The sequence below is a fragment of the Salmo salar genome, chromosome 12 (assembly GCF_965601325.2).
Source record: "Salmo salar chromosome 12, fSalSal1, whole genome shotgun sequence".
In the NCBI taxonomy this organism is placed as follows: Eukaryota; Metazoa; Chordata; class Actinopteri; order Salmoniformes; family Salmonidae; genus Salmo; species Salmo salar.
In genome coordinates this window covers 85,300,822-85,327,872 of record NC_138302.1, presented here as the reverse complement: position 1 = coordinate 85,327,872, position 27,051 = coordinate 85,300,822, and the positions used below count along the sequence as shown (strand labels likewise).

The window sequence follows — 27,051 nt, the reverse complement described above, 5'->3', positions numbered from 1 at the left end:
ATAATTTATGATATATATAATATATTGGATCCATTAGCGAGCATAATGAAGTAGTGAAATGAAAGGGTATTTGTGAAATCAGTTCAAACATCCTGCTCGGATTATGATTAAATGATTAATGAAATGCCCCTGCATAAGCATTTTCAAACAGTAATTCATGCAGAGGCTGATAAAAATCCTCCAATCATATTTCCTTCACTTGTGAACCTTATCTCTACCATTTTATATAAATCACGGGAAAAACCCTGTCTGCTGCTGGGCAAGCTACTTATTTAGATTAGTTATAAACGTGCAGAAAAAGAGAACATCTTTGCAGAATAAAATAATCATGCATAATTATATTCATAATGCAAGTTTTTGACAGATTCCATCTATCTTCTTCTTGTTGTCCTTTGCCTTTCCTTCTGGCTTCATTTGAGATCTCTAAATCTTGATGACATAATTAACCGAAAAATACACCAAAATAAGGAGAATGTGCCGACCAGAGAAGGATGGTGCCATCTTTAAAGAGAAAGGGTGCACACTGAAGCACTGCATAATTTACTAAATGAAACCAACCTCAAATTCTTAAGTCATTTTTCTTATCTATGAAGTTAAGTTTGAGCAGATATGGCCACCTCATGAAATATGGATTCCATTCTTCTTTGCTTAAAGGATTATTCCTTTTCAGGTTATGCATATATTGTTATACAAATCCTGGTAATATTTGGGTAGTTTGATACTTCTAGATCTGCACAGTCTTTACCCATTATTATATGTGCGTGTGTACACCAGACATTCCTACGTTATTCCCACAGTACCCGTACAGAGGAATTACTAGATCACGTAATCACATAAAGCATGATAGGATTTGTGTCAAATTGTATAAAAGGCTGCAGTTAAACCATGTGAAGACACACTGAGCTGAGAATCTTTGTTTTCTCTTTTCTCTCAGGCATCTCAACAATGAGCACGCCCTGGACGACAGGAGCACAGCCCAGTGTCGGGTGCAAATGCAGGTTGTACAGCAGCTGGAACTGCAGGTATTGTCTCCAGTTTTGTTTTCGCCCCAAATATTTGTGGCTCCTTTCCTGACACTTCCTCTGTCTACTGCCCCCTCCTTGTCTCGCAGTAATGAACCATGGGTCACACATGGAGGGGGGTGGAAGAATGAAATGATTTTGTACATTTGTGAGTAACCAGTCATTAAAAATGTGTTATGTATGCATGACAGCCAAGCAAAGATATATGAAGGGCCCCGGGGCTAAGTAGAGAAGATAATTATATTTTGAATTTTACTGGGTTTTAAAGATATTTATTACTTTTAACTGTTTGGCACCAACAATAAAACACTTATTGAAATGCTCAGGCAGTAGCCAACGATGGGCGGTCGACTGGGTTTATTGGAATAGGAAGATGCAAAATGTCTCACAAATAACGGCGATCAGAGATATTAATGTAGTCATCAGTATGAGTGGCCTGATAGGCACTTCTTCCCTAAGACGGACCCTGGAAATATGCAATCAGTATGTACATTAAGTATAATGTACATTAAGTATGCACTTATGGAAAAATGGATGGGACACTGTTGGTCCATTAGTGTGTGTTGGTAAGGGTCTGTGGAGAGGTGGGTTTGAACACTTTCTAACTGGTCACTATAAAACCGTTCCTTCTAGGCTGGAGTCAGGTGTCTCTGTGGAAGGTTTGCACATGTTTTATTACAACTGAAAGGTAGACACAACAAACCATGCCATTAACTAACTGTTATTTTTGTCCATTTTTTTTATGCTAAGCAGGCTTTCGAATCAATGGCATGTTTATGTATAACATATTATGTGCTGTATACAGTAGACTTAAGGTACAACGTTTCATGATTAACAGAATTGTAACCTTGAACGATGAGGTTACGTTCAGTTCCTTAAGCATTGCACCACACTACCGTCATACTCATTATTTCCGCTCTGGTTGTGTGTCATTGAGAGAGACTCAAAGAGTGAGAATTTATCAGACACGTCCTCCTCCTAACCCAGCATATCTCTATAATCTGACCTGGCAGCTACTGTAAAAAAGAGAGGACAGTTTAGGACATGCAGGCAGATCCAGAGTTTGTTATTGGCAATGGGACACAGAGTATACAGATATTCTATCGTAATTTGAACAGTTTCTCACTGCAGGAAAATAATCTTGCAGCAACAGGAAATGTGGACCATTATATGGATTCTAATTAATCAACATTTTTGTAGGCGTTGATACATTTTTCATAATGGAAAATTCTCTGCGACAACAGAGTGATCAAATTAAGACAAAACATTTGTAGTTTGACCTTGAAGAAGAGACATGGCAAGGTAGACTCGTGCATGACGACTGAAGTATCAAAATGCACAAAGGTTTATCATCACATCAGCCTAGCGTATTATACAACTACTTCCTACTGGATATATGACAAACAGTGAGAAAGAACATCATGTGTTGGATTGTACTACAGACAATTAGATTTTTGTTCGTAAAGGATTTCATTTGTTACTTCTCATTACAGCTAGCGAAAGACAAAGAGCGTCTGCAAGCCATGATGACGCATCTCCACGTCAAATCCACGGAGCCCAAACCCACCCCACAGCCAGTGAGTAGCAGCTCTGTCATGTTTCCTTCATTATTCTTCTCTCATTTGTCTAATTGTCTCACATATATTTATTAATTTATATCCTCATCTCTTTATTTATCTGTTAAACAAAAGCAGCTGCTCATTTGAGAGGAGACGTTAATATTGTTTTGATCACATATGTTGACATCCCAGATAACATTTTGTTCTGATTATTAACTCGGAGCACATGGTATTCCGTAGTGCCTGAACTGATGTTGGTATGAGCAGACAACATAAACCCCTGTAGCATATTCCATTGTAGCTCAGTTGGTAAAGCATGGTAACACCAGAGTAGTGGCTTCAATTCCTGGCACCACCCATATGTAATATATGTGCATGCCTGACCGTAAGTCGCTTTGGATACAAGTTTCTGCTAAATGGCATATATACAGTACCAATCGAAAGTTTGGACACACCTACTCATTCAAGGGGTTTTCTTTATTTTTACTATTTTCTACATTGTAGAATAGTAGTGAAGACATCAAAACTATGAAATAAGACACAGTTGAAGTCGGAAGTTTACATACACCTTAGCCAAATACATTTAAACTCCGTTTTTCACAATTCCTGACATTTAATTCTAGTAATAATTCCCTGTCTTAGGTCAGTTAGGATCACCACTTTATTTTAAGAATGTGAAATGTCAGAATAATAGTAGAGAGAATGATTTATTTAAACTTTTATTTCTTTCATCACATTCCCAGTGGGTCAGAAGTTTACATACACTCAATTAGTATTTGGTAGCATTGCCTTTAAATTGTTTAACTTGGGTCAAATGTTTCGGGTAGCCTTCCACAAGCTTCCCACAATAAGTTGGGTGAATTTTAGCCCATTGCTGCTGACAGAGCTGGTGTAACTGAGTCAGGTTTGTAGGCCTCCTTGCTCGTGCAGGTTTTCAGTTCTGCCCACACATTTTCTATGGGATTGAGGTCAGGGCTTTGTGATGGCCACTCCAATACCTTGACTTTGTTGTCCTTAAGCCATTTTGCCACAACTTTGGAAGTAATCAAATCAAATCAAATTGTATTGGTCATATACACATGGTTAGCAGATGTTAATGCGAGTGTAGCTTATATTCAGGTGCGCTCAATAGTCCGGAAATTACGGTACCTTATACACACAAGTGTAAAGGAATGAAAAGGAATATGTATATATAAATATATAGATGAGCGATGGCCGTGCGGCATAGGCAAGATGCAGTAGATGGCATGGAGTACAGTATATACATATGAGATGAGTAATGTAGGGTATGTAAACATTATATAAAGTGGCATTGTTTAAAGTGACTAGTGATACATTTATTACATCCAATTTTGAATTATTAAAGTGCCTAGAGATGAGTCAGTATGTTGGCAGCAACCACTCAATGTTAGTGATGGCTGTTTAACAGTCTGATGGCCTTGAGATAGAAGCTGTTTTTCAGTCTCTCGGTCCCCGCTTTGATGCACCTGTACTGACCTCACCTTCTGGATGATAGCGGCGTGAACAGGCAGTGGCTCGGGTGGTTGTTGTCCTTGATGATCTTTTTGGCCTTCCTGTGACATCGGGTGGTGTAGGTGTTCAGGAGGGCAGGTAGTTTGCCCCCGGTGATGCGTTGTGCAGACATCACTACCCTCTGGAGAGCCTTACGGTTGTGGGCGGAGCAGTTGCCATACCAGGCGGTGATACAGCCCGACAGGATGCTCTCGATTGTGCATCTGTAAAAGTTTGTGAATGTTTTCGGTGACAAGCCAAATTTCTTCAGCCTCCTGAGGTTGAAGACGCGCTTTTGCCCCTCTTCACCACACTGTCTGTGTGGGTGGACCATTTCAGTTTGTCCATGATGTGTATGCCGAGGAACTTAAAACTTTGCACCTTCTCCACCACTGTCCCGTTGATGTGGATAGGGGGGTGCTCCCTCTGCTGTTTCCTGAAGTCCACGATCATCTCCTTTGTTTTGTTGACGTTGAGTGTGAGGTTATTTTCCTGACACCACACTCCAAGGGCCCTCACCTCATCCCTGTAGGCCGTCTCGTTGTTGTTGGTAATCAAGCCTACCACTGTAGTGTCGTCTGCAAACTTGATGATTGAGTTGGAGGCGTGCATGGCCGCAAAGATGTTGTTTCCTACCCTCACCGCCTGTGGGCGGCCCATCAGAAAGTCCAGGCCTCAGTTGCACCTCAACCCAATTGAGATGGTTTGGGAGGAGTTGGACCGCAAAGTGAAGGAAAAGCAGCCAACAAGTGCTTAGCATATGTGGGAACTCCTTCAAGACCGTTGGAAAAACATTCCAGGTGAAGCTGGTTGAGAGAATGCCAAGAGTGTGCAAAGCTGTCAAGGCAAAGGGTGGCTACTTTGAAGAATCTCAAATATAAAATATATTTGGATTTGTTTAACACTTTTTGGGTTACTTCATGATTCCATGTGTGTTATTTCATAGTTTTGATGTCTTCACTATTATTTTACAATGTAGAAAATAGTACAAAAAAAGAAAATCCCTTGAATGAGTAGATGTGTCCAAACTTTTACTGGTACTGTGTGTATATATATATATATATATATATATATATATATATATATATATATATATATATATATATATATATATATTTATATAGAGACATTTCTTTTAATTGAAAAATCCCCTCAACATCTTGTTGTGAACATAGCATTTTGTTGATTCCACCAAATAAGCTTCAGAAAGACAACATCTCTCAAATTAAGAGCAATTCTGATGGCTGTTCAATTCCTTATTTTGCCACATTCATCGGACTATAACACCATCCCTACTGTATATGTCATCATACCATTATGTGACTTACTGTTTAATCCTTATTTTATAGGCTGTACCACTTAACATACAGCTTACATATAGCTGCTGTTTTGTCCTGTTTTAGAAGGAACCCCATTACCGTAGTTCAGTCATTGTGACAGTTCATTCATAGTGCCTAAAGCATGAGGGCCAATACACTGTGGGGCTGAACACAGCGGCAGACACACATACACACACACAGAGGTCCTCTCCTCTGACGAGTTCCTTCCAAAGCCCCAATCATTTATTTCCAGTCAGTCTCTGTACGGCGCTCCACACAGGCAGTCAAGCAGGCAGGTAGGCAGGCAGGCAGGCAGGCAGGCAGGCAGGCAGGCAGGCAGGCAGGCAGGCAGGCAGGCAGGCAGGCAACATAAAGCTCCTGGAGATGTAGAGTTACAATAGGCTGTCTGTTGCAGCTTTGCCTCTGTCACACACACTGATTGTGTAGATTAGGCTTCGGAATGAGGGCCTGACACAGGGACATTTGTATATGAAAAGTGGCTAGGGCAGCAGATAGCATCTTGACTTCTCTACTTCTCCTCTCCCCTGTGTCAGGGCTCTGTGTTAAAGCTCAGGGGGGACACAGCTTTTTTTTTTACACCCTTTTTTCTCCAGCGGCAGTGCAGTGCCGCTGGATAAATGTGATAAATGTGTCTAGCCATGGCGTGGCTTGGTGGCTGTATCAGTGGGCCAATCCCACAGGTCAAGGCCTGAGTCTCAGCTGGAGCTCTCAGTTAGACTATAACTAGAGATGCCCTCTGAGTTAGATCAGGCTTCATACTATAGCCTGAGATAGACCAGTCTTTAAACTATAGACTGAGTTAGACCAGGCTTTACACTATAGACTGGGTTACACCAGGCTTTAGACTATAAACTGAGTTAGACCAGGCTTTAGACTATAGACTGTTCAGGTTAGTGGGTGTTGATGGGAGAAAAAGCATACAACAGAAATGAATGCCTAATTTCTTCACCCTAACGATTAAAGTAAAGCATAAGGTTTTATTTATTCGCACCAAAGTCAACAAGTGAAAGACAAAACAGTACAGATACAAAAAAAGATAAAAACAAATATAATATAAATATAAAAAACAATATACAGTTGAAGTCAGAAGTTTACATTCACTTAGGTTAGAGTCATTAAAACTTGTTTTTCAACCACTCCACAAATTTCTTGTTAACAATCTATAGTTTTGGCAAGTCGGTTAGGACATCTACTTCGTGCATGGCACAAGTAATTTTTCCAACAATTGTTTACAGATTATTTCACTTATAATTCACTGTATCACAATTCCAGTGGGTCAGAAGTTTTCATACACTAAGTTGACTGTGCCTTTAAACAGCTTGTTTCTGATAGGATAATTGACATCATTTGAGTCAATTGGAAGTATAAATGTGTATGTATTTCAAGGCCTACCTTCAAACTCAGTGGCTCTTTACTTGACATCATGCGGAAATCAAAAGAAATCAGCCAAGACCTCAGAAAAAATAGTAGACCTCCACAAGTCTGGTTCATCCTTGGGAGCAATTTCCAAACGCCTGAAGGTACCACGTCCATATGTACAAACAATAGTATGCAAGTATAAACACCATGCAGCCGTCATACCGCTCAGGAAGGAGACGCGTTTTGTCTCCTAGAGATGAACGCACTATGGTGCGAAAAGTGCAAATCAATCCCAGAACAACAGCAAAGGACCTTGTGAAGATGCTGGAGGAAACATGTGCAAAGTATCTATATCCACAGTAAAACGAGTCCTATATCGATAACCTATAACCTGTAAGGCCGCTTAGCAAGGAAGAAGCCACTGCTCCAAAACCACCATAAAAAAGCCAGACTATGGTTTGCATCTGCAAATGGGGACAAAGATCATACTTTTTGGAGAAATGTCCTCTGGTCTGATGAAACAAAAATAGAACTGTTTGACCAGAATGACCATTGTTATGTTTGGAGGAAAAAGGGGGAGGCTTGCAAGCCAAAGAACACCATCCCAACCGTGAAGCATGGGGGTGGCAGCATCATGTTGTGGGTGTGCATTGCTGCAGGAGGGACTGGTGCACTTCACAAAATAGATGGCATCATGAGGTAGGAAAATTATGTGGATATATTGAAGCAACATCTCAAGACATCAGTCAGGAAGTTAAAGCTTGGTCGCAAATGGGTCTTCCAAATGGACAATGACCCCAAGCATACTTCCAAAGTTGTGGCAAAATGGCTTAAGGACAACAAAGTCAAGGTATTGGAGTGGCTATCACAAAGACCTGACCTCAATCCCACAGAAAATGTGTGGGCAGAACTGAAAAAGTGTGTGCGAGCAAGGAGGCCTACAAACCTGACTCAGTTACACCAGCTCTGTCAGAAGGAATGGGCTAAAATTCACCCAACTTATTGTGGGAAGCTTGTGGAAGGCTCCCCGAAATGTTTGACCCAAGTTAAACAATTTAAAGGCAATGCTACCAAATACTAATTGAGTGTATGTACACTTCTGGCCCACTGGGAATGTGATGAAAAAAAAAAAAAAAGAGTTTAAATGTATTTGGCTGAGGTGTATGTAAACTTCCAACTTCAACTGTACAATATAAGTACAAAAAAAGTTTGTTCAATCAGTTCAACAGAGCATACTAATTATAAATGTACATGATATATTAAGTATACAAGAAACAAACATTTTTGAATATGTGTGTGTGCGTGTGTGTGAGAGTTAGGCTACATGGAGGAGACGACTGGGTAGTTTGGTTCTTCAGGTTGACCTCTAGTCTATGCTTTAAGTTATTGAGGGATGATGATGTTTTGACAATGTGAAGATAGGAATTCCAGAGTATGGAACGTCTGTATCTGCTAGAGAATTGTCTATGTGAGGTGTTGCAGTGGGGAGTGTGAAGGTTATCGCTGTGTCTTGTGTTGTATGCATGGGTTTGGGAATTAACCTGGAAGAATCCATTGAAAGGTTTAGGTAGATTTTGGCTTGAGCGGTATACATTATACTGGGGTATTTGGAAAAAGCCACAGGATGGTTTTTCAATACTGTCAATACCATTAACCTTTTCTTGGATTAAAAAAAATAATAATTGTTAATATTTTAGCTACTTTTTAAGTAAATACCTGCAGTCAACTTGTGCAATAGGTTGCTTTCTTCATTTCATCTGTCAATTGAATATGTACTTTACAGTAGTCCCCAGTCACGTGTCACATGGTGTTTGTTTACAAGCACACAGCGACCAGAGACCAGAGCCTTGTGAGTCACTCACTGTCATGCAGCATGTGCCAGGTGAACTAATTACAGTATGGAATTCACAACTAAATGTTTGCCAGCTAAATATCTTATAACTATTAAGTTAACTGGCTAAAATATGCTAAAAGCTCTGCAGTTGTGCATTTGGTTTGCTAAATTAGTAGCTAGCTAGCTATTTACTTGTATAGTTTAGGTCAGAAACTGTGCAAAATGTTCGCAATGCGCTCATTACCATTTAGTTAGCATTTTCTATGACGATTCCTTAGTACGTGTTAGCATTCTGGTAACTGACCTTTTTTGGGCTTTGAATATTAGTACTGCAGTCGATATATTAAATACCTGCAGTCAACTTGTGCGCTAAGTAATAGATAAAGCAGATCGCGTTCATTATTTCGCCCATTAGATATATTTTCATTATATAACTTTTTTATTATGAAGCTTACTGGGACTAGTTTCCCAAAACAGCGGTTTGAGCCAGTCACGGATGTTTGTTTACAAAGAAGCACAAAGAGCAAAATGGGAGCTTTGTGAGGTGAGTCACTCTTGCAGCGCAACTTAAGTGAGGTGATCAAGTTTCAATTTTATGAAATACACTACTAATATTTGCCAACTATATATATTATAACTATTAAGTGAACTATCTAAGATGTGCCTAATAAATTCTCACCAGCTGGGTTTTGCTAACTTGCAAGATCAAGCTTCTTAGTAACAGCAGCAGAGACAATCCCCTCATAATTGTTTTGTGTGTGTGCTGTAAACAGCGTTTTGCGATACTTGCTTAACTTTATGAGCTGGGTTGTCTGTCTCAGTAGTAAATGCATGCGCTCGTTAGCATTTACCTAGCTTCCGCTATGAGAATTCCTTAGTACTTGTTAGCATTTTGTTAGCATTCTGGTAAGTTACGTTTTTGGATCTTTTTTTACGTTTGCTAAAAAAGAAATAGCACCCCTTGTGTGCAATACCGGTAATACCATGTAATCTGGATACCGCCCAACCCTAGGTAGGCTGTCTGGGAGGTATGTGTATTTGTAGATGAAGGTGCATAAATATATTAATGTTGTGGATAGACAATATATTGAGTCTCTTAAACAGAAGGGCAGATGGATCCAAGTAGTTAGAGGAGGTGCACATTTCCTCTGTGTGATGAGTAACTTGTGTAGGTAGGAAGCATATGTACTGGCCCAGACATTATTGCAGTAAATGAGATATGGGTAAATTAGGCTGTAGTATAGTGTTAGGAAGCGAACCCGATGAACCAACCCACTAATCTTTCTGATGATGGCAACAGACTTGCCAGGAGAACACTACCTGCCCAAATGCATAGTGCCAACTGTAAAGTTTGGTGGAGGAGGAATAATGGCCTGGGGCTGTTTTTCATGGTTTGGGCAAAGACCCCTTAGTTCCAGTGAAGGGAAATCAGCATACAATGACATTCTAGACAATTCTGTGCAAGCCAGGCCTATTTGCCCAACATCAGTGCCCGACCTCACTAATGCTCTTGTGGCTGAATGGAGGCTAGTCCCCGCAGCAATGTTCCAACATCTAGTGGAAAGCCTTTCCAGAAGAGTGGAGGCTGTTATAGCAGCAAAGGGGGACCAACTCCATATTAATGCCCATGATTTTGGAATGAGATGTCCGAAGAGCAGGTGTCCACATACTTTTGATCATGTAGTGTATCTACAGCACACGTCCTACAGTACACTCTCCTACATAAATGGGCTAATTAACAGTTAGCCTTAATTAAATACATAGCATGCATATACTGTACATATACAGTGTCAACTGAATAGGATTGCGTTTATTCCTTTGAGCTTGATTGAAAAAATGTCAAGACAGAATGCAGCGCATAAACAGTGTGTGTGTGCGTGTTTTGTGTGCATGATGCGTATGTGTTTGTGGTTGTCGTTGTGTGGTTGTGGGATTGTGTGTCTGTAGTTGGTGTCGCTAAGCATTCTTGTCAGAAATCTGACCTTTTCGCAGTACATAATTAATTAAAATTAAGGAGTGAATTTTTGTTTATTTTTTCTTTAGCAGCTTGGCGAATCAAAGCCAGTATAATTAGATCACCCATCACCATTTAATACATTTCTGTGTGAAGTCTCATTTTGTCTCTGCACTGGAGTGAGCCCAAATGGTGAGGGAAACAAAGGCCATGCTATTACCAGGCTGTCTGGCCTATTGTTGAGGGCCACTCACTGTTTATGGTTGGGGAATATGGATGAAACATGAAACAAAGACTGCTAGTCAACAGGAAAATAAGTCAGACGCCCAGTCTATTGATAGTATTGTGTCAGAAAACAATAAACCCAAGTGTGATTTATTTGGGTCTTGATTTAGAATAACACACTTGTACAGTAGTGAATTTACAGTATACATTTATGTGTTAATGGACATTTTTTCAGGGGTTGATCAAGTCTGAAATTTGAAAGTGGAAATTACATACTTCTGAGGCTTTTTTTAAATACACTACAAGTTTTACATTCCCTGCATTGCAGGAAAATCCTCCTATAACAGGGTGATCAAATTAAGATCCTACATGTATTTGTGTAGAACTCTGCCAAAAGGCATATTTCGGCCTCAGAATTGTAAATTAACATTAAATGCATACATATCTCTATTGATGCAGAAAAAACAGACACAATTCCTTTGTTTTAGCAAGTGAAATGCAAATGAATACAAATACAAAAAATACATTTAATTTAAAAAATCACACTATCCGTAACCTGGTTAAGTCAATGCCATGTCAATGATGAATTAAGCAGTGGTGCCAGCCATGCAGCTAGCCCCAGATTTCTTTATTATATACTTGTCTATCATATGGGGCCATCTCAATGGTAATGACTGCTAATAGGGTTGTGGTAATTGGGTGGCCATGTAGGCTCCATGTGATGGGGGGTGAGATGTTAAACACTGTCTGTTCACTTTCACCTTCAAGCCACCCGCCTTCCTTGCAGCTCCACTGTCACCCACAACCATTATCAGCAAAAATTTGACATCTGATACCTCCAAAGCAATTGACAGCTTCGACATTTCATTAATTTGTTAGCAAAGTCCGCAAATGATTGTCAAAGAGGTGACGCCTCCTGCCCACTCTCTCTCTCTCTGTTTTTTCCTCCCCTCTTTCCTCGCAGACTGAAGTGGTGTTTAATTTGGAAACTGGCCTCCTTCGGGCAAATTAGCAATTAGAACAATTTTGTGGGAATATGTATATGTGTCATTAGTATTCTTGCAAATTAATAACTGGAGCAAAGGGTCAGGCTAGAAATTTCCACTTGACTGCTGTTCCACTGTGGAGGCAGTGTTTGGAAGCAGCCACATCTGCTGGAAGCCATGGTATACCTTTGGAGCACTTGGCTTAATTAGTTTACCTTGTAGCCATTATTACTAATATCTCTCCCCACTCCCTTTTCACACCCCACCCCTCGAAAGAACAGCAAACCCTCTCTCTCCCCCTTCTACAAAATATTCCGGAGCCATCTTGCGCCAGCCAGCGTAGCCCTGATGATGGGGTCATTTAGATACAGCATTTAATCATCACATCACCTCAATAAGCATCTCCTAATTAGAGTCCTTACAATACAATTTCAGCTTGTAATTAGCCCAGATTGTCTGCTTCCTCTACGTGGCTTATTAGTGGTTGCTCAGCGGGAGGTGAGAATCTCACTGTCATTTGTCAGGGCTGTTAGTGCCGCCCATCTCCCCTCACCCTTGCCAGTCGCCCATCCCCGGGGAGGGGAGGGGGTTGGTTGAAGTGTGTGGGTGTGATCTGCCAGCAGATCAAACAAAGGGAGGAAAACAGAGAGCAGGAAGCTGAGCCGTTAGGGAAGGAGGAGGAGAGGAGAGAGATCCATGAGGAGGAGGTGGAAGAAGTGAAGGATGGAGAAGGAGGTGGAGAGAGAATGAACAGGACGTTTAGCGAACGTTCACGGATCATCCTCAGGGTGGCCCATAATTAAAGCTGTGATCAGCCTAGCCAATGAGGCGTCTTGAGACACTGGATAATTAACAAGCTCTTGTCTGTCTGTCTGTGTTGTGTTTTGTTTACTCTCTCTCCCAGCTCAACCTGGTGTCCAGCGTCACCCTGTCCAAGACAGCCCCCCCTGAGGCCTCACCCCCCCTGAGCCTGCCCCAGACCCCCACCACCCCCACGGCCCCCCTGACGCCCTTGTCCCAGGCCCACTCCGTCATCACCCCCAACAGCCTCCACCACAGTGTGGGCCCCATGCGCCGACGTTACTCTGATAAGTACAACATGCCAATCTCCCCAGGTACTGGACCCATATAGCCCCCCTGCCCCCCACACACAAACACACACACACACACATCCAATTTCAAATCTACCAGACTGCAAATGGAAATGTTGTGTCTATAATAGCTACTGACTATGGCTTTTGTCTATGTCCGTCTGTATGTTGTGGTTGCTACCCTTGTACAGATATTGTCCAGAACAAAGAGTTCTACATGAATGCTGAAGTCAGACCTCCCTTCACGTATGCCTCGTTAATACGCCAGGTAAGGATCCTCTGCTCGGCTGGCTCCGATCTGCTCTGGGCTGGTAACTTGTAATGCATTTAATCTGTCACTTAAAGGAATAGGGCCTTTAATCTGCTTCAGTGGCTTCCGTCGTTAACAGGGCACGCAGCAGATAAATATTCAGCCAAGACACAAACTGCTTATTTTTTCTCTATGCCTCCTTGTTAAATTTCAAATACAATTTAGACGTGCAGCGGAAGATTAACCATCTGCAAATGAGTGGAAGAATGAGTGGAAGAATGCGCTCGGGACAGCCATATATAACAATTACTTTTGATTAAGCATTACAGTGGATGTGATTATGAAATTCATTTCACACAACAGTAGGGATGAACCTGTTCTAAGATGGCCAGTCAATTATCGGCCGGCTCGCAGTAATCTGTGATCTCAGGAATTAATCTGAGCCTGGCATAATTGCTGGCCTGTAATCTGCCTGAGAAATGTTTTCGCTTCCCTCCATTTACACTGCCAAAAGAAATATATTCAAATTGCGAAATTTGAATGGGAACCAGACAGTGTTCCATAAACAAAGCAAGAGGGTACAGATCGTGCACGAAATCACACAGGCAGACCATGTTGTCTGTGTTCTTTCAGGAGAACACACACAACCTGCATGCCACTTGTGAATAATATTTGTTTTTCAGAGGGAACAAAATGTTAAATGTTGTTTCTGTCTCTTTGTCTTTTCCAGGGTATCCTTGAATCACCGGAAAAGCAGCTAACACTAAATGAAATTTACAACTGGTTCACACGAATGTTTGCGTATTTCAGGCGCAATGCCGCAACATGGAAGGTAAAATCAGTCTTCACCTTAGACTAATATAAAGGGCAGGGATTGTTGTGTTGATCTTGTGGAATTATACTGAACAAAAATATAAATGCATATAGCAACAATTTCAAATATTTTACTGAGTTACAGTTCGTATAAGGAAATCAATATTCACAACACGAAGCAATGTTATGCTGTTTTTCTTTTCTTGAAGCAAACAGAAACAAATGTTAGCCATCTAAGAGCTAAAGGACCTGTGTCTGTATAATGTTGTTCTGTGGACATTTACAATGCATAAGTTATCTTGTTTTATGTACACAGAACAAAAATATAAACGCAAGATGCAACAATTTCAAAGATTTTACTGAGTTACAGTTAATCTAAAGAAATCTGTCAATTGAAATAAATTCATTAGGCCCTAATCTATGGATTTCACATGACTGGGCAGGGCTGCAACAGGTCCTGGGAGGGCATAGGCCCACCCACTTGGCAGGCAGGCCCACCTTCTGGGGAGCCAGGCCCAGCCAATCAGAATGAGTTTTTCCCCACAAAATGGATTTATTACTGACAGAAATACTCCTCAGTATCCACTCCCGATCCCAAAGGTGAAGAAGCTGGATGTGGAGGTTCTGGGTTGGCGTGGTTGCACGTGGTCTGCAGTTGTGAGGCCGGTTGGACGTACTGCCTAATTCTCTAAAATGACGTTGGGGGCAGTATATGGTAGAGAAATTAACATTAAATTATCTGGAAACAGCTCTGGTGGACATTCCTGCAATCAGCATGCCAATTGCACGCTCCCTTAAAACTTGAGACATCTGTGGCATTGTGTTTTGCTGAAAACTGCACATTTTATAGTGGCCTTTTATTGACCCCAGCACAAGGTACATTTGTGTAATGATAATGCTGTTTAATCACCTTCTTGATATGCCACACCTGTCAGGTAGATGGATTATCTTGGCCAATGAGTTTCTGCTCACTAACATGGATATAAACAAACATTGAGAGAAATAAGCTTTTTGAGCATATGGAAAATGTCAGGGATTCTTTTATTTCAGCTCATGAAACATGGGACCAACAATTTACATGTTGTCTTTATATTTTTGTTCAGTGTAAATGATAGTGAAATATATCAAGTATAAATGCAATGAATGAGCCTTTACCCAATTCATAACCTTGCCCAAATTATTCTATCTAAATAGAGCAACTTCTAACACAAACACTGTCCCCTGCCTTGCAGAAAAATTATGAGGGAAACGTGCATTCTTGTAAATAATCCCCAGCTAATATTTGGAGATGTTTTTGGTGGTGGGTGGCATGGGTTTAACACACCAATGTGCTGCCAGGGACTCCTGGCCGAGACCATCCCACAGAATTTCAACTGAGAACACCTGATTTCTTTTCCACTGGGCCACACACACACACAGGCAGACAAACCCCAGAGAAAAAGAGAGGGCAGACTAAAAGGAGGAGGAGAGAAGGAGTAAGAGAAAAGAGAGTGATGAAGCATTGAAGGCTACCCTCATAAGGCAGGGAGGGCCTGTAGTGTAGCGTATCCACAGTGCAGCTGTGAGTGAGACCCCCTAGCCCCTCTCCACGGCTCACTGTCCTCCCTCAGCTCTCTAACTGCCTGTTTCCCCTGGCGCTGACAGCCCGACCATAGGGGCACATTTCAGTTATAAACAAAAATCCTACACTGTGACACACTCCTGCATATTGGCGTGCACACACACACACACACACACACACACACACACACACACACACACACACACACACACACACACACACACACACACACACACACACACCCCTACTGTATACACTAGTCCTCACACAAACACTCAATAAGGTACTCAGATGACAAGGGGCCTATACATTTACAGAGTTTTAATCTCATGTGTCAGTGATTGGTTTATTTAAAAAAGGTAACCTGCATACTCTACAAATGGTCTCATGAAAAAGCTTATAATGTAAGCCAACAGCTAAAGCTTTTGGAAATGTGTCTTCTTCCTTATTGTTCAATTGTAGCTAAAGTCATAACTGAAACTAACAAGCCAAACAGACTGGTTTATTTGATCAAGGTCTTTGTTCAGTCTGGGTTTTTGTTATCAAGGTCTTGGTGGCTCTTCTCAAATGGCTCATCATAATTTAAGGCACTGTGAATGATATCTTCAAAGGATGTTGATGAAATGAAACTGTATTGCCATAGTAACTGGAAAATATTTCCACAATGTTTTTCTTATTTGAAACTTTACTGCCGATAGATCACTGATACCTGAAAAAATTTACAATGATGTCCAGGTTCCATCATGTATGTGCCTGTCTAAATGTTTCTTCTCTGAAATGAAATGTTAATGATTAGACATTTTCGTGTGTTGATAGAATTTTTCTCTCTCTTCTTTTTTTAAACCAACTGCAGAATGCAGTCCGGCATAATCTTAGTCTTCACAAGTGTTTTGTGCGAGTAGAAAACGTTAAAGGGGCTGTGTGGACAGTGGATGAACTAGAGTTCCAAAAGAGAAGGCCACAAAAGATCACTGGGTAGGTCTGCCATCTCTGGCCGACTCTCCTGCCTGGCTGGTTGTGGATCTATGGGAAGAGGTTGCTCCATCTCATTGTCTGTGTGCCACGATGCCCCCCAAAGTCCCTGCTTGCTTTGGTGTGCAGCATCCCCCATGCGTTCAGTACTCTGCCCCTGGTGTCGCATCATCACCCACATTGGCTTGTACTTGTTTTCATTTTCATTTTCATTTTGATCCTTATCCTTTCCTCCCTTGTCCCTCTGTCTGTCCTGTCCCTGTGTCTATCTGTCTGTCTGTCTGTCCCTGTGTCTATCTGTCTGTCTGTCCCTGTGTCTGTCTGTCTGGCCCTGTGTCTGTCTGTCTGTCCCTGTGTCTATCTGTCTGTCTGCCCCTGTGTCTATCTGTCTGTCTGCCCCTGTGTCTATCTGTCTGTCTGTCCCTGTGTCTATCTGTCTGTCTGTCCCTGTGTCTATCTGTCTGTCTGTCCCTGTGTCTATCTGTCTGTCTGTCCCTGTGTCTGTCTGTCTGTCCCTGTGTCTATCTGTCTGTCTGTCCCTGTGTCTATGTCTGTCTGTGCCTGTGTCTATCTGTCTGTCTGTCCCTGTGTCTATCTGTCTGTCTGTCCCTGTGTCTATCTGTCTGTCCCTGTGTCTATCTGTCTGTCTGTCCCTGTGTCTGTCTGTCTGCCCCTGTGTCTATCTGTCTGTCTGTCCCTGTGTCTATTGGTCTGCCCCTGTGTCTATCTGTCTGTCTGTCCTCTGTGCTGTTGTGTTGTGGTCACTGCATCTGCATCTGGCTGCCCTGCTGCTTGTCTCCCACCTAGGGTACCATCCGCACCAACCTTTCCCAGCATAAGTGCTTTGTGAGAGTAGAGGACGAGTTTGGGTCCTTTTGGACTGTTGATGATGAGGAGTTTAAATGCGGCCGCCATATACAGCGAGGCCGGCCTCAGAAATACACAGCTGATGAGAACTTTGATGAGCTGCTAGTACAGTAAGAACGTCTGCCTGCCCCCCCCCCCCCCCCACCTCCTGATTCCCCCCCACTACCTGCATGCTCTGCCTCTGTGTTCCCATCATGCCGCTGTGTTTAGCTCTTCCTTTTTACATCATGCTTTTACAAAAACTGCTTCCATCAACTTGTCTTGTCTTCCTTAAAATGAAAACAATTAATTTAAATGAGTCAGTGTGTTTTCATTGTGTGATAAAATTACCAGCATTTTTATTAAATGAAATACGAGCATTTTCTAAACTAAAGTTGTTGTCTGCAGAAGTCCAGCCTTAGTGAAGAACATCCAGACCAGCTTGGGCTATGGTCCGGCTCTCTCTGCAGCCTTCCAGGTAAATATGAATACTGTCTCAGTATCAAGCTCTATTTACCTTGTACCCTTTTACTGTGAGGGGAAAGAAAGGCAGGAAATAATAAACATAACACTGTCTCCACCTCCGACTCCTGGTCACTCTTCCTTCTTTTTGGATGTAGTGCTGGTGGGATGGAGGGAAGCTGAAATGTGCTGACAGTTCTCTTCCGTTTCACTGTTTTAACACTGTGCATGCTTTTCAGGCTTCAATGGCAGAAAACAATATACCTCTATACACTACTGCTTCCATTGGAAGTCCTACCCTCAACTCGCTGGCGAATGCCATCCGAGAGGAGATGATTGGAGCGATGGACCATGGAAACAGCAACGGCAGTGACAGCAGCCCAGGACGCTCTCCCTTGCCAGCTATGTGAGTGGCTCCTTACTTTCTATTTACAGTATCTGTTTAAGACTGAAGGGAAGGAAAGAGTTTCAGCTGGTGTCCACTGATTCAAATAGATCCCAAACAGAATGGATTTAATCAAGCATTATTTTAATTATTTAAAAAAATGTTACCCCCTTTTTCTCCTCAATTTCGATCTTGTCTCATCGCTGCAACTCCCCAACAGGCTCGGGAGGCGAAGGTCGAAACCAAACCGTGCTTCTTAACACCCGCCTGCTTAACCTGGAAGCCAGCCGCACCAATGTGTCTGAGGAAACACAGTTCAACTGATGACTGGGGTCAGCCTGCAGGCAACCCGGCTCGCCACAAGGAGATGCTAGAGCGCGATGAGCCAAGTAAAAACCCCTTGGCCAAACCCTCGCCTTCCTATGGGATTCCCGATCACGGCTGGTTGTGATACAGCCCGGGATTAAACCCGAGTCTGTAGTGACTCCTCTAGTACTGCGATACAGTACCTTAGACTGCTGCGCCACTCGGGATGCCCAAACAAATTTTTTGATCTAGCATTTTAATATCACCAAAAATGCCTTAAAATTGGATGTTACATGTAAATAACATATTTAAGGAACATGAAACAATGCTAAATAAAATAAGGATGACATTGGAGCGGTTGAATGAAAGGTCAGAACCGTGACTGTGGCTGCAGCATTCCCTGAAAAAGGAAACTCCACCTTCTAGAAGGTTCCAAAGCCAGGCAAGGCCGGGAAGAAAAGACTGGGGCCCTCTTGTTATTTCAACACAAAGTTTATAACTCTCCTTTATTACGGTTAAAAAAATTGTCCTACTGTCGGCTGAGTCACGTCATAATCACCCCTCCAATTTCAAAAAAATATTTACAAAATACCAGAACACAAAGTGAAAGAGCTGTTGTCTCCTCCACACTGAAACATGAGTTAGAACACATTCAAAACCCTCTCAGCCGTCGAAAGAAAAACAACAAAAAATCATAATTAGTCTAGAAGAAATAATTCAAGGTTCCCATGTAGGAAAACTGTGGTTTGCCTGGAAACCGCAGTTCCCTATTCACTTGTTGTATAGCACTGTCTGCTATGTTGTTTGAAGCCTAAAATAATATGGGTCAGGCAGCATCATTTCCAGATGTGGGGCAGACCACCGATGTGCAGCTCTGCTAGATTTAGGGATGGCCCTGTGAAATATCTCAGCTAGAGGAAAATTGTGCCTGAAAACAAAAAGGTGCAGTAATGAGCTTGTGGCGAAATGGAGGAAAGTGCCATCCCTAATCACTGTGAACATAGCTTTGGGCATCGCTCTGGAACAGGAAAGGCAGAGACAGGATGGGTGTGCTGGCCCAAAGGCTGCCTCATCTCTCTCCCTCTCTTTATCTTGAGGCTGATAAAACCCATATACTGAACTATTTTCACAATGACTGTATGTGAATAAGCTTTATATAAGAACAAAATGCATCAGAGCTTAAAACTTCAGTGCATTCGTGCAAAGCACCATTTCTTCTATCTTCTATGAAGCAGCACGCCTTCAAACAAAAGTTCAGGTTTACTTGCTAGCACCTCTATTGCTCTAAAGCCAGCTCCCTCGCTCCTCTCCCATTCTCCAAGAGACGCACCTCACACAAGCTACAGAATCACTACATCCTCATCCCACACAAACCACACCTAGCTCATAGACCCAACGTCTCACAGGTCTTCACCTGGCGTACAGACAACGGCTGGCTATGGAGTGGCCCAGGCCTTACATGTGTTTACCAGCTGCCTAGCTCAAAGCCCTGCATGGTGTTAGACAGAGTTAGACTTTTACTACAGAGAGGAAACCAGGGCTTTTCTCTTTTACAGGCTGACTATAATCAGGTATCCAGACCCAGCCAGCTAATTAGCAGAGTGTGGAGTCAGCATGCAGTTCAATAGCATAATAATAACAATTTCATGTTTGCCCTGCAGCCAGGGATTGAGACCTGAGGCGATGTGACTTGTGAAGTTACTTTGATCTGAAACCAATAGAAAAGCTAACTTTACCTTTTCCCCTGTTTTATAATCACACCTACACTAAATGTGTCAGCTCATTAGCATAGAAATGTCTTCATCAAAATAATTGCATATCACATAAGACATTTGTGCGTAAATAAATCAGATGAGTCTGGAGGAACAGAAAACCTGCTTGTCCCTGGTCGCTGTTCAAAATGGGCTCAGCGTCTCCTACTGCCACCGTACAGCACGGGGTTGGCACTACAGGTTAGAATGGGAAATATCCTGCAGCTTCTCATAATGTTTTAATTTTTTTCCTCCTCTCTGCACTAGTCGGGCCTCCTTCCCGTGCGCTTTATTCCTGCGGTGTTTCTGTAATGAGAAATTTGGCAGATCTCGTAGAGCCCCCTTTGCTCAGGCAGTGGGCTGGGTTCATGTTTTGCCTTGTTTACAACTGACAGCGTTATTATTCTCATAAGGGCTCTCTTTCTTATCACAGTGTTGTGTTGAGCTCGCCTTTCTGCTCTGCTCTCGCGCCTTCCTGCCAGCGCTTTTCTTCCATTATTGACACTTGGTGAAAATATGCATTAATTTTGGAGTTTAAAGCATGTATAGCGGTGTCTGGTCGCTGTGTTTGCTTGAAGTTGATTAATGATAGAAGCCGGCTCGGGGTCGTCCTCTGGAGACCCGCCTCGCAGGTTGTGCATGTTAACGAGTAGGAAGAGGAACACACAGCGCTCGCTGTCACTGATCTACCGCCACCAGGAAGCTGACAACAGCCCACTCTCTCCCTCCGCAGAGTCCATTCTCCTCTCTCCCCGTCGCACGTTGTTAATCTTCCTCATTTATCAGTTCTAAGTGAATACCCTGTTGTCGGCTGCTATGAAAATAAAGCCTGCAGGTTTCCCAGGATTGGAATACCTTAAAAGAAGGTGAAGTTATCATCAACACCAGCCAAGAGAGGCCCATCTCAGAGATTCATTCCAGCCACTCGTTTATTTTTGTTCCTCCTTTCTCTTTTAAATCTGAATCAATACATGTCTGTGATTCTCTTTTGAGGAGGGAATGAAAGGTTCAACAAGGGATTAACCAACTAAAGATAAACTAACTGGAACATCCCCTGTCTGTGTTCTGTTTCCATGCAGGCATCACATTAAAGAGGAACCGCTGGACCCGGAGGACCACGAAGGCCCCCTCTCCCTGGTGACGACAGCCAACCACAGTCCAGATTTCGATCACCACAGAGATTACGATGACGACCAGGGCCACGATGACATGCTGTAAGGTCGGGCCCCCAGGGCCCCTCCCAGAGGCAGAACTAACCTTAGTCATCTGTGAGACGCCACAACGTCACAGATAACACAGATACAAGACTGCAGTCTCAGTCCTCTGATGACAGCTATCAAATGTTTCCAATTGACTTTTAGTGCCATTAAATACATAGTGAAAAACACAAGAAAGAGAATACGTCCCACTTGGGAGTATTTTTGATTTATATCTACTTTTTGGTTTAAGTGAACGAAAATAAGAAAAAAAGTAATTTCTACTCTACATGCGTTGGATGGACATGTTTGGTACTGGGGACGACTTCTTGGTCAGCGTGCTGGCTTCAAATCCAGGATGGACTTGGACTTGCACTGTGCAGCCAGTATGAACTTGGACCTGCACTGTACAGCCAGTATGGATTGCATGCAGCCCACTCAACCACACTGAGCATGGACTGCAGAGGGGTTCTCTCTCTCACACACACAAACACACACACATGCCCATAAACTCAAGAGATATTGAATGACGTTTAATTTACGCTGTGTGTGTGTGTGTGTGTGTGTGTGTGTGTGTGTGTGTGTGTGTGTGTGTGTGTGTGTGTGTGTGTGTGTGTAGATTTTGTTCATGGTCACTGCCTTCACAATTTCATTGGTTTGCTTCCATTTAGGGTGGGAGGGATGTTTTTTGGTGTGTTTTGAGGGTGAGGGGTTTAAAATATAAACTATGTATTTTCCATTGTTCGTTGCTGTTGTTGTTGCATTTGATTTCTGTAACTGATCAGACCTCATGCCCATGCTGTGGAGATTCTGTATGGTCAGCACTTAATGATGGATGTTTAGGATTTCCTTTCTTGTTGTTTCCTCTTTTTTTTTTTACATGAAGCAGAATGTCAAATACCATGTAGTATTTTTCTGTCATTTATTCCACATGCTTCAGAATGCCACCCCTCTAACATGTAGTCCATCCTCATCGCATCCCCCAAGCTCATCAAGTCCATCCTCATCGCATTCCCCCAAGCTCATCAAGTCCATCCTCATCGCATTCCCCCAAGCTCATCAAGTCCATCCTCATTGCATTCCCCCAAGCTCATCAAGTCCATCCTCATCGCATTCCCCCAAGCTCATCAAGTCCATCCTCATCGCATTCCCCCAAGCTCATCAAGTCCATCCTCATCACATTCCCCCAAGCTCATCAAGTCCATCCTCATCGCATTCCCCCAAGCTCATCAAGTCCATCCTCATCGCATTCCCCCAAGCTCATCAAGTCCATCCACAATGCACTACTCGTAATGAAGGCTCTCTCCATGCATCAATGAAGTTTCATTTAAGATGGGAATGAATGACAGAGAAATCATGCAGGTTATGATTTATCCTCATTCAATTATATTTTAAAACAGCCCTTCAGGGCAGTGCGTTAGCTGCAACCAAATTTCTGATCATTCGCAAGCTCCCAATTTTAGAAAGAAAATCAAATGTCAGGTGTGCAGTACAAAGATAATATTTTAGACCAACTAATTGTGATTCCTGAACACAACTCTCATTGTAGATTAAACATGTATAGTTTTCCACACTGTAATTTCAGTCATGGAAGGATTGTTTGGCCTTGCTTGAAGATATCAAAGTTGTTTTTTTTTACCATATGCATGACCAGTTGGCTCTCAAATCTGTTTGTGATTATTAATAATTACACACATCAGATTAAATATTCATGTTCTTAATTTAGGGATAATCCCAAAACTGGCAATAAGACCTGATCATTGCTTCATTCCAGTATTGGCAGACATGTTAGGCCCCCAGAAACCCACACACCACAAGGTAACTGATGATCTGGGTACTGTTTGGGGTCAACATCAGCAGAACCAAATGACTAAGTCAGAGTAGTGATGTAGACCCTGCAATAGGGTGGATGGGATTGATGCTGGGGCTTTGAGGCTGAATACAAATGGGCTTGATCCTACAGTAGGTTTGGTTTATGATATGAAACAGGCTCATACAAAGACTCACAAAGATACATTTTTAAAGACTGCAACCAACCACTTGGCATTTTTTATTTATTATTATTTCTTTTTTTGTTTGTAACTTCTGTTTAGTTAGTTGTCGATGTTTCTAAAATCTTGTTCTGTGACTACCAAAGATAAACTACAAAGTAAAAACAATGTTCTCTGTTTCATGCAATAGCAGAAAAGGCCAAATATCCTCCATTCTCTCCCATTGGCTGTGAAAGGAACTAAAGATGGACTATAGTCTCAGCTGTGTCAATCCAATTGCACATTGATTAGAGAGGGTTGTCTGACTGTCATTAGCTTTAAAGCCAAAGGAGTCTCTTGTTGAGTGTAGCAGCTGCAGGACTTTGCAGTGACCACAACTGAAAGGGAGATGCAGAGAGTCAGACAAACATTATGACCAGATTAGGGGAACATGTTCTTTGGGCCAATGAGAGGAAAAGGCATCACTCAGTCTATCAGCAGCAGATTGCTGTGCCACCTAGGGGGATGAAATGAGATTATGGTCATAATGAGGATGACAGTGATTTAGCAGTGGACAGGAGAGCTTTGTAGAGAACAATGTGATTCTATACTTCAACTGGACCACACAATGATTCAATATTTTGTTTTATTTTTTATTCTTTATGAATTTGTATCCTTTCCAATGATTGTATGCCACTTGTGAGTGAGTTGTGCTATCTTGGTGGGATTCTACTGTTCTTTGTTACCATTGGTAAGGCTTTATGATTGTGTTTAGTTTCTGTCAACATATTACTTTTTATATTAAAAAACACTCCTGTCAACTAATAAGCTGGGTACAGGGTACTTTATGGCAGTTATTTCAACATTCCACCATGCATTTACTATTATTACACATGAAAAGGGCAATCTGTGGTTTTCAGAAAATGTATTTAATATCCATTAGCATGCAGCTGTGGGATGGGTCAGTAACAGCCGGACTGGGATCGTGAGAACAACTTGAGCTCATCCAAATGTAATCTTTTGCTGGTTTGCTTGGTATTGTAAAGGGGGGAGATTTGAACATTCTCAGTATGTGTAGCTTGACATTACTAAAGATAACAGCCTGCGAAAACTGTACGCATACCTCAGTTCCAACCTATAGGGAATAATTCAATGAAAAGTGGAAAAAAACTTTCGCCCAGTTGTACTTTGTTCTATGTCTTGCACGTGTCGTCTAAAACTGGAGAGAGATCATTCTTTTTGTAAAAAAGACCAAAAAAAGTATATGAATATAAAATTAGACCTTGTTTATCTTGAGGGTCTCACAATCCAAACCGTAGGCCTTTTTTTCATGAAGAAATCACCCAGCTTTATTTGATCCCATTTCCCACAATCTATTGTCATTTGTTTGGTCATGGGCTTTCCAACAGTAGGGTGTACGTACATGTCAGTATAGCTTTGTCTTTTTCTTGTCATTTTCTTTCCTTGTGTCTTTCAAAGATCAAAAATGCATTTGTGTTATTCTTTTTGCTTTATCACAACGGCTTTGTATGAACTATAAAATAGCTGTGAAAACTGCTGTATGTATTGGAATAGCAAACTGTGCTGCAAATGTATTTTACTTAGTAATCCTTGCTTAAAAAGTCATACATGCAGACATCTGTGTGAGATGGGCGGGGCAGGGTTGGGGATTATCCCAGATTTTGGATTTTAAACTGTAAAATAGAAAACAGACTTTTCTCTGTTATCATTGACCTAAGGATTTTGTACAGATTGTTTTCTTCCTTGTGTTAAGCTGTTTTTGATACTTCCTTTTGATGGTCTAACCACTGCCTTCTGTGGCTATAAACATTACTGCTCGGAGAAATGGCAGACAGGTATATTTCCTCTACAAGACGGAGATATCTTGCATGACTAAGTCCAGGGTCACAGAGATGAAAAATAATGGTTAAGTGTTCAGTAATAATATAAGGGTGTATCAATCTAATGATATTTTATATGAAACAAATAGGAAAAAGAAGAAAAATATACAGTGCCAAGATGTAAAGAATATTTGTTAAATGCTTTGTTTTTTCCCCAGAGGAATCCATTCATTCATACATACATTATCAACGATGTGTCATCATCATGTTCAGTACATCCTCATTAGGTGAAATACATATCGCTTTTTAGTTGGCCTCTAAATATCTATATCTCAACTGTTTGAGATTTATTTTTTGATGATCAGTAAAAATCAAGCACAGCAGGTAGCCGACTTAAGTGGAGCACAAAGGTTAAAGGCTAAAAGTCGGATGTGAATCGGACTTTGTACTCATCCTTGATATATGTTGATTGTAAAACAAGAAATATCAGTAACCTTATGACTTTGCTGTGCTCTGTGTAGGTGGCATTAGATTCCCCCTCAAGACACTTGCAGCCATGCTAATTTACCACAGTTTCATCAATCATGACCACCCCACTGTCATTCACCACTGTGTTGTATCATCACCCTCTTAACCCATGCTTCTGGAGGAGGGATGGAGAGAGGAGGGATGGAGGGAGGAGGGATGGAGAGAGGAGGGATGGAGAGAGGAGGGATGGAGGGAGGAGGGATGGAGAGAGGAGGGATGGAGAGAGGAGGGATGGAGGGAGGAGGGATAGAGAGAGGAGGGATGGAGAGAGGAGGGATGGAGAGAGAAGGGATGGAGAGAGGAGGGAGGAGGGATGGAGAGAGGAGGGATGGAGAGAGGAGGGATGGAGGGAGGAGGGATGGAGAGAGGAGGGATGGAGAGAGAAGGGATGGAGAGAGGAGGGATGGAGAGAGGAGGGATGGAGGGAGGAGGGATGGAGGGAGGAGGGATGGAGAGAGGAGGGATGGTACAGGAGGGATGGAGAGAGGAGGGATGGATGGTACAGGAGAGCAGCTGTCACAGTGCTTTAATGCAGCAGTTAAGTTAGTTTTCTGTTGAAGCTGTACTCTGTAGTTTTCTGTTTATTAACTAAAGATTCTGCTCATCACCTCCATCATCAGTCTGTAATCTCCTCATCATTCCTGGTCTGTCTGATGCAGACTATTCTGTTGTACAGTCAGTCTCAGTAACTGACGTAAGCTTTCTAAAAATGCAATAAAATGCTGGTTGTTCACGGTTGTTATCTGAAGTCCTTTCTTACTTGGTTTAAATGGCAGGGATCTGTGTACAAAAAGCACTGAAATGACAGTTGCTTTGTCCATGTGTACCAACGCAGGACGCAGAAAGGATAAAAGGCCACTTGATTATTTATTTATTTACAGAGTCATGTTATCTTGCCATAGCAAGTGGGTACTTTATACTCCCAAAATCTCCTCACAGCTATTCCACCTATACACTGATATTGTAATTTTTCAATTTTTTAAGTGCACAGATACAGGCCTGTTTGTCATCTTCTGCAGGACTTATGAGTCTGTGATGATGGCCATCATCATTTCAGCCTCAACATTAAATTATCTTGTGATTAAAAAGAGCAATTTAGGTAACAGCATTTGATAAGCTAGATAAGCTAGAAATATTAGCGATATGGATTTCTTGATGGGAATGAATGCTGATGACCAAGATTTGCTTTTTTTATGATCGAAGCACAGGTCATGTTGGCTACAAAACAGGAGACAGAGTTCAAGTCTAAGCACTTTTAATCTTGTGAAACAAGCAATTACAAATAGTT

At 41.9% G+C, this 27,051-nt stretch overlaps 1 protein-coding gene across 14 annotated transcripts in view; it reads left to right on the top strand.

Moving 5' to 3' along the window:
* Positions 1 to 26,496, top strand: part of LOC106565737 (forkhead box protein P1-B-like) — a 241,373-nt gene extending 214,877 nt beyond the window's left edge. For 9 of the 14 annotated variants that reach the window (XM_082959370.1, XM_082959371.1, XM_014133178.3 and 6 more), the window contains 9 exons: positions 935 to 1,022; positions 2,516 to 2,599; positions 12,696 to 12,906; positions 13,074 to 13,150; positions 13,863 to 13,964; positions 17,286 to 17,455; positions 17,733 to 17,802; positions 18,026 to 18,192; positions 21,308 to 26,496. In XM_082959370.1, the coding sequence (XP_082815496.1) occupies positions 935 to 1,022; positions 2,516 to 2,599; positions 12,696 to 12,906; positions 13,074 to 13,150; positions 13,863 to 13,964; positions 17,286 to 17,455; positions 17,733 to 17,802; positions 18,026 to 18,192; positions 21,308 to 21,446 (1,108 nt within the window). In that variant the 3' untranslated portion in view covers positions 21,447 to 26,496. Of the gene's footprint in view, positions 1 to 934; positions 1,023 to 2,515; positions 2,600 to 12,695; positions 12,907 to 13,073; positions 13,151 to 13,862; positions 13,965 to 16,359; positions 16,482 to 17,285; positions 17,456 to 17,732; positions 17,803 to 18,025; positions 18,193 to 21,307 lie in introns of all 14 variants that reach the window. The other 5 variants (XM_082959372.1, XM_082959373.1, XM_014133184.3 and 2 more) reach the window with 2 other exon arrangements.
* The last annotated feature ends 555 nt before the right edge of the window (positions 26,497 to 27,051 follow it).